At 39.2% G+C, this 8,414-nt stretch overlaps 1 protein-coding gene across 1 annotated transcript; it reads left to right on the top strand.

Annotated features, from left to right (window-relative positions):
* Positions 1 to 1,458: 1,458 nt before the first annotated feature.
* On the top strand, positions 1,459 to 4,631 carry LOC142491050 (uncharacterized). The gene is made up of 3 exons (XM_075593385.1): positions 1,459 to 1,735; positions 3,130 to 3,207; positions 3,571 to 4,631. Exons 1-3 carry the CDS (start codon positions 1,459 to 1,461, stop codon positions 4,620 to 4,622), a joined length of 1,407 nt encoding a protein of 468 aa, XP_075449500.1. The 3' UTR covers positions 4,623 to 4,631.
* The last annotated feature ends 3,783 nt before the right edge of the window (positions 4,632 to 8,414 follow it).

Raw genomic sequence — 8,414 nt, 5'->3', positions numbered from 1 at the left:
CTCCGTATGCAGTAAGTGCCGAATACATTCAAAATCAACCAGAAAACAAATCCGCCCACTCTCACGATGATGAGCCGATCACACACAGGTGTATCGGCGTGCGTGGCGGGGTGCTGTTAGGTTGCACAATCACAAATCTTGCTGAATCAGGCGAAACAAGCATGTTTTTGATTGCGCGCCATATTTAAAGGCAACGTGTACTGCTAATCATTCTCTGTGTTGTTGGGAGTGAGAGAGAGAGAGAGACGCACAGAGCTGGACGATTGAAGATTTGCATATTGACTGAGAGACTTGTTGTGTATTGGGTGAGCTTTGTCCTTTGTTGTTTTGTTTACATCTTTGTCTTGTTTTATATGTGGAAGTGGGTCGTGTGATTGCCTGTACATTTCTTGTCTGTTTTTTGTGAGTGCTGGAAGTATGCCCGCAAAGCGTGGGAAGAGTGATGCTGGTGGGAGTGGGACTGCTACTCGTGGGAGTACGCGTCGGAGTGAACGTTCTGTTCAGGGGAGTGATGTTGCTGGTGCACCGAGTGGTGTTGCTGGGAGTGGGAGTGCTGTTGTTGGGAGTGGGAGTGCTGGTGCTGCGAGTGGTGTTGCTGGGAGTGGGAGTGCTGTTGTTGGGAGTGGGAGTGCTGTTGCTGGGAGTGGGAGTGCTGTTGCTGGGAGTGGGAGTGCTGTTGCTGGGAGTGGGAGTGCTGTTGCTGGGAGTGGGAGTGCTGTTGCTGGGAGTGTGAGTGCTGGTGCTAGGAGTGGGAGTGCTGGTGCTAGGAGTGGGAGTGCTGGTGCTAGGAGTGGGAGTGCTGGTGCTAGGAGTGGGAGTGCTGGTGCTGGGAGTGCTGCTGGTGGCGCAGTTGCTGATGGGGTGTCTGGTGGTGGCGTGCTTGCTGGTGGCCAGCTTTTGGAGGCTCTTCCATTGGAAGAAGGAGAGTCCAGTCAGCACCAGCCAAGCTCTGACCCTAAACCTGCTCGGAAAAAACGTGTGGAGAAGCCACGTAATCCTCGCTTCAATGACCAGGAAAATAGGGCTCTTGTCACTGGCATTCTGGAGCACTATGACAGTCTCTATGGACATTTAGTAGGTAAGTGTAACTTTACATTTATTATTCAAATACATGTGATCCTAGGTCATCTGAGTTTTGTTCATATGCAAATATGGGTTCAGAATATCTTTCTATGTTAATTAGTCTGGAAACACAGCTTTTTATCATGCCTTACAAGGACAACTAAACACAGGCGGTCAATTTGCCAGAACTGCATACAATATGAATGCAACCTTGCTTACATGTATAGGTTTAGTAGTGAATGCTCATGTGCTGCACATATTACACATAAAACAGCATGTTTGCTATCTCTTGGAACAGCTAGCAGTGTAGGAAACTGGTGCTTATATTATTATTAATTTACCTCATATCTTTTATATGTTTTTCAAGGGCGGACAAGTGCAGCAAGCAAAAAAGAAATGTGGGACACAATAGTCATTGGTGTCAATGCCTGTGGGAATAGTGTCAGGGACAAGTATCATTGTCGGAAAAGATTTGATGATATTAGGTCCAAATTGAAAAAGAAAATACAAGACCAACGCGTGCATGCTACTGGCACTGGAGGTGGGCCCACACCACAACGTCTCATATTGACTCCATTGGAGGAGCTGCTTCGGCCAAAATTACTTACCGTCGTCGTGGAAGGCTTGGCTGGTGACCGTGACATTGGAATTTATCCGTCACAATTTCCAGCAGGTGATAAATATTACTGTACTAGGCGTGTCGTTGCTTACAGTTATTTTGCATATTTACACTGCTTTTTATACTGTCTTCACAATATAAGCATACCTGCATCTATATATGTATATGTCTGATTCTGTATATATATATCTCAAAATAGACATATATGTAGTAGTCCTAGTAAAAGCAGTAACTAATATAGCACGTGCCATTGCGTGCTCATTTACATGTGAATTCCTAGGTCAATGCATAGCTGCAGTGGAAGCAATTGATGGTGGGCGAAGATGGGGAACAACAGGGTAGTACACATGTGTAACACATGTTCATGAGAAATTATTAGTAGCTACAGGTACAGAACAGAAATATGTATCATATTATTGTGTATTTTATTGATTTTACTCCGACAAACATGACATTACTGCCTATTTTAAGCATGCATCAAAGAAATTGCATGTAACGGCCTACAAACATCACTGGCACTAACACATCTATAGTTGCTTATGAAAAGGTCCATTTTTGCTTTATGTCATATACAGACAGCATAATGAGGCACACGTATCATATGTTATGTCATTGTTTTCATAACTTAAACACTGCAGATGACTACTTAGCTCATCTACCATTGTGTTAAAGCAGCTGCAATTAATATCTCATCACAGCATACACTTCAACAGAGGGGGTGGGGTTCAGCACACACACTAATTACAGCCTCATTTCACGGTCAACTTAGTTCACACCATTTGCACCTGTTTCAAGTCATTGAAAGGTGTGGCTGATTAGGCTTTTTGGGGAAGGGAATACCTTTCTTACAACCTGAATAGCACAACTGAAGTTAATCACACTCATTTGAAAGCTTAACTCTAGCTACTAAATGCCCCAACAACTCATTACTTATCAAAGCGTACGTCACACATTAGTTCACTCATATCTATAGTTGAACTACTATCAAAGACACATTATCACACACTGCATGTGTTGTCTTGTTGAGTCACAGCCACATTCAGGTGTGCCACATCTTCGATTAATGTACCACACATATCCTCTACCAAAAACAACACTTTTTGCAATATGACCACCTTCATGATAACCATTGTGAATGGTCATCTCATGATAGTTATGTACATTATGATACTGATATCACTACACAACATATGATTTTTATGTACTCATTTAATCTATTTATCCTCACGCATTACTGCAGAAACATAGTATGTTGTATGTTAGGGAACTCAAAAATTCTAAGTACACAGGCATGTACAGTGTTATTACAACTATTTATGTTCACTTTCACACACATTTTCGGTTAAGGAACTGATGTTGTTAGTTAATCATAAATACAGAACATACAATAAGTGTTTGTTCAATATTTACACATGTAAATGTAAAACTTATGTTATTGTTATATATAGTTGCCCCTGGAGGACATGTGTCACCTGAGATGGAACAAGTGTCTTCACCTGGGTCAGCCAGCTCAACACTACTAGAAGGTGAGTGTATCATTTGCTGGCCATATAATATGTGCTCTTCTATATGTTATGTTGTCATGTGCATTATTTGTTTTGCACATCTTCTTTAAATAGGATTACTTAGTGTCAGTGAAAATTAAGTGTAAGGCAACATGTATTGTGTTAGTGATGTTAATTATCATGTAGGACTTCTGAGTTTAGAGCAACTTTTCATTCATTCATATTTCATACTGAGTCCAAACATTATTCGTAAGTCAAGGTAGTTTTTAATGAGGTTATAAAACGTATGCTAACATGTTAGGTGTTACTTAGGACACAGTACAATTACATAGTAACACAGCATACATTAACATGCCATTTAATAATGTGTACATTTCTTTTTAGAACATCATGGTGATGAGTATGATGAGTATGATGAGGATGACGCCACAGAAGAGACTGAAATACAATCATGTGACCATGAAGAGGTGCCAATAGAAACTGTTGTACCGCCAAATCGTCCATCAACTTCCACATACGATGCAATTGTAGCTTCAGAGGGAAAAATAGTGGACGCAGAAAATCGTCGCCATTCAGACATGATGACAGTGCTGGAAAGGATGATTGGACTGCAGGAAGAAACAGTATCACAATTGGCACATCTCCACAGAGTCTTCATTGAAGTGCCTAAACAGTTGCAAAAAATCAACACCTCATTCGAAGCATTAGTTGTTCAGCAAACACAAGCTAATTACTGGAGAATGACTAATGTACCACAATTCAACACCTCCCAGCCAGGATCTGTTCATGCAGGTCAGTTTTCACCACATTCATCTGATATTCATTCACCAGGCCCAAATGTTACCGGTCAAGTAGCAGACATTGCTGTGCAGGTTCCTGATGACATCCTACCGCTGCCATCTGTACAAATTCAGCAGCAGACACCTACAAAGGAGGCGACAAAAACAAAACAAGACACACATGAAACAGACCAACCATCACTTGTGCAGTGTCTACCAACTTGCTCAAATGTGTCACTGGGCACAAGCCCTGTCCGTGAACAGTCACTACCCAAAAGCCCTGTAGGTGAGTCGCTGCCCAAAAGCCCTGTAGGTGAATCGCTGCCCAAAAGCCCTGTAGGTGAGTCGCTGCCCAAAAGCCCTGTAGGTGAATCGCTGCCCAAAAGCCCTGTAGGTGAATCGTTGCCCAAAAGCCCTGTAGGTGAATCACTGCCCAAAAGCCCTGTAGGTGAGTCACTGGCCACAAGCCCTGTAGGTGAGTCACTGGCCACAAGCCCCGTAGGTGAACAGTCACTGGCCACAAGCCCTGCCCGTGAAGTGCCAGAGGCCACTCAAAGTGGCTCTGTTGTGCCTAAAGTTGGTGGCAAAAGAAAAAGGAAAATTCAAGAGACAACAAGCAGGCCTGTTACTCGCTCGCAAAAGGAACAAAAAAAATAAATGTTATAATTCAGAAAATATGTCTTTGGCCTTGTTTTGTTGACTTCAGATTATCTAATTACTATTGTATGTATGCTGAAGACTGTGTTGTTTCCAAACTTTCAACTATGTTCTTGTACACGTGAAGTTTTGGAAATGTTAACACTCATAATTAATTGTGTTATAAATATTTATGTTGTAATCGTCTGTTCAGTAATGGTCCACCAGGAGCCAGTTGCTAAGTTTAGAGAAGCTGCCATTGACTTTGCAGCAAAACATTGCATTTGGGTGTGTTAATTGATGTAAGAATTGCATATGCATATTAGTCACATGCAATTATTAAAACACCTAAGTAAGTGCAAACATCTTTCTTGTACGTGTACAGCAGGATTATGTGTAAATTATTACTTACCTTTGCCTTGCTTGGCCATTGTAATTTTGTCCTTTAATCAGTTGTGTGTTCGTTTCTATAACATCTCAGAATGTATAATAATATATATACACACACACACACACACACACACACACACACACACACAGAGTGAGTGTGAGTGTGAGTGTGTGAGTGTGTATATATATATATGTATATATGTGTATATATATATGTATATATGTGTATATATATATGTATATATGTGTATATATATATGTATATATGTGTATATGTATATGTATATATGTGTATATGTGTATATATATATGTATATATGTGTATATATATATGTATATATGTGTATATATATATGTATATATGTGTATATATATATGTATATATGTGTATATATATATGTATATATGTGTATATATATATGTATATATGTGTGTATATATATATATATATATATATATATATATATATATATATAGTACTATATAAACTGGTATACACAAACTAATACACTTCATGCTTCCTTGTGAAAGCACACTATTTTAATAATACAGGCCTAATGTTTGAGAAATATCCTAAGTATGAGACTCTAACAGTATTGTGCTTAAACAAATGTTTATTACTTAATTCAATCATGTTTCTCACCATTTAAATAGGTTTCATACAAGGTATACTTAATGCCATCAATGTTGTGTGTACTCCTGCAATATAAAAAAAAATAAAATATTATATATAAATATATATATATTTTTATAAGAGATATATTTATATATATATATATATATATATATATATATATATATATATATATATATATATATATATATACACACGTATTTAAACTCATGCAGACAGGGAGTTAACCAGACTTTCACATACACACAGAAATGTAAGCGGGGAAAAAACATTTCTTTTTGCAGGTGTGTTTTTACTGATATGCCTGGCTAAGAAATATTTTCACACACTGGTCTTTGTTAGTTTTCAAAAAAACACTATGTGAACGCATTCACAGTCTAGGGATGTTTTTCACAAACGAGATAAAAGAAGGAGAAATGTTTCTCCCACAGTCCCATATCACGAACCACAACTGTTAACCCAATTAGACAAACAAATCCAATTGGCGTTTGAAATAAGGAGTCAAAGTAGTTACTTTTGTTGACCTTGACAAGGAAAAACAGGAGTTTGTTAGCCATTCAGCACATTCATTTTGATGAGCAAATAACACAGACCTGCACACAGCTTTTGTGCTACTCAGACATGGCTGATGAATTCGTTAACAATATTAATCCCCTTTTAGGGTATAAGTACATGATCTGTGAAGCCATCTTGAACAGTCGCGGACAGAAAGCAAGCACACGCCAAATCGATGATTTCATTCGAGCAAAATATCCTTATTACCAAGACCGTAAGCATGCACGGAATTTTAATTCCTCAATAAGATTCACTTTATCAAGTAATGACTTTTTTGAACGTGACCAGGATAAGCTACAACACACCTATGGTTTCTGGAAGATTGCCCCGGAAAAACAATTTATCCTGAAAGACGGCACTTATATTGTCGTGAAAGGCATATTTATTCCTAATGGCAATAGCAATGTATCCGCTACTACTGATCCGTTTGAATCGATACGTGCTGCAATATCTGCAGCCTCCATTCCTGAAACCCACATTGTACAAGAACAAAAGTACTATGATTATGTACCAAGCCTTTCAGCTGAAATTGCATTGGAATGGGAACCGGAAGAAATGAACCTACCTCCCGACCAATTATTTGAAGAAAGCAGTGGCGATTCCTATGAGCGCATCCTGGAGGAGATATGTGCCATACTGGATTCAGCGGTTGGGTTAAGCGTGGATGAAAATGGCTTGCATTTCTGGAGCGACCAGTTGCAGCCAGGCGAAGAGTTAATTCTAGAAGAATGGTAAATATAACAATCGTTATGCGTTGACTCTGCGTTTAAATTTTTTTTTTTTTTGTAACCACCATTTTCACTTTCAATGCGTGGATACAGCGTAACATTGCAGACTGCATAACATGTAGCGATCACAAACAAATTGTTTCCTAATACAATATAGTAGGACCTGAAAGAGTAGTACACATTGCTGACGGAATAAATATACGTACTTTCCTATCCCTTTAAACATATTAGCAACATTTTACCATTACTCTAACACATACCTGTTTTGTTATCATGCAACATCTACAACATTGAAAACCGGGTCCACCACGTATGACGTGGGACCCTTGTCATGGGCCAAGGCGTCCTTAAAAAGGATTAGTGATGTAAGTCCCGCCCCCAAGCGACGTGCGCGCCTCAAAGCCTATTGGCTGTCATGTTTTGTTATAGTAACGGTAACTGCAGTGTGTGATGCGTGCGGCTCAGTGTTTGTAGGCGTACCCTGGGCGTTAGCCGAATGTTAATTGAGTGGGAGGAGTGTTAGCGTGCGTTTCACGCTGGCTTAACATGACGTCACACGTATTGCATTTGCGCATTGTGTTATCGGCCGTGCTTTCTGTTCAAACACGTCTGTTTAAAAAGAATACAGATGTACTCGTTTAGAACGAATGTAGTTTCGTCTTCATTGTATTTGAAATAAAGATGTTATGTTTACTGGTATTTTCAACATGTATTGAACGCACAACGTACGCTTTGTTTTGCGCATGCGCTAACAGTTAGTGGAGCCAAGCGTGAAGTGCGTGCGCACACAAAGATGTGCGCGCACATCTTTCAGTATACAGGCAACGTTCACTTCTTATACATAGTTATGCCTGCTACAAATTTAAAGAAACATTACATACTGATGAACAGTTTTACTTCTAACATATAAGTGAGTGACGTGTGTATCTACACAATCATATAGAGCTGCGTAACGCGTTGTCACGGATGCATATCTAGTAAGGTGCCATCTTTGACCATCATGTGTTTGCTGTATTTCAGAGATGTCGGGGAAGATACAATCGGATCAATGTATGATTTCAGAAGAGTCTACCTTTATATGAGATGATTGTGAGGAGGAGCCACCGACTACTATACTACATATGGAACTAATTTTATATTGCTTGCAGCGCTTATTAACAAACAATTAAAAATGTGATACCCTTATGCCTATATTGCATAAGCACTTAATTAACATAATGATGTTGCAAAAGAGTGCCTCATGAATTTTTATTGAGTGTTCTTTAATGACTACTAACATTTTATGACATGGTGTGTTTTATATATAACAACCATTCCCACTCTGCTAACACATTTGTGTATTCTAATATGTAATGGAACGTATGACTGTCGAAACTATGTAACAATAATAATAATAATATGAGCATGTTCATGTATAGGGCTGCTAGTTGTACGCAGCGATTTACAGACACATGTTTCAGCCTGAGGTCCCTGGCCCGTGGAACGTACAAATGTTTTTTTGCCGCA

Source organism: Ascaphus truei, chromosome 3 (assembly GCF_040206685.1).
Source record: "Ascaphus truei isolate aAscTru1 chromosome 3, aAscTru1.hap1, whole genome shotgun sequence".
NCBI classification, from domain to species: domain Eukaryota; kingdom Metazoa; phylum Chordata; class Amphibia; order Anura; family Ascaphidae; genus Ascaphus; species Ascaphus truei.
This window is presented reverse-complemented; position numbering and strand designations above follow the sequence as displayed.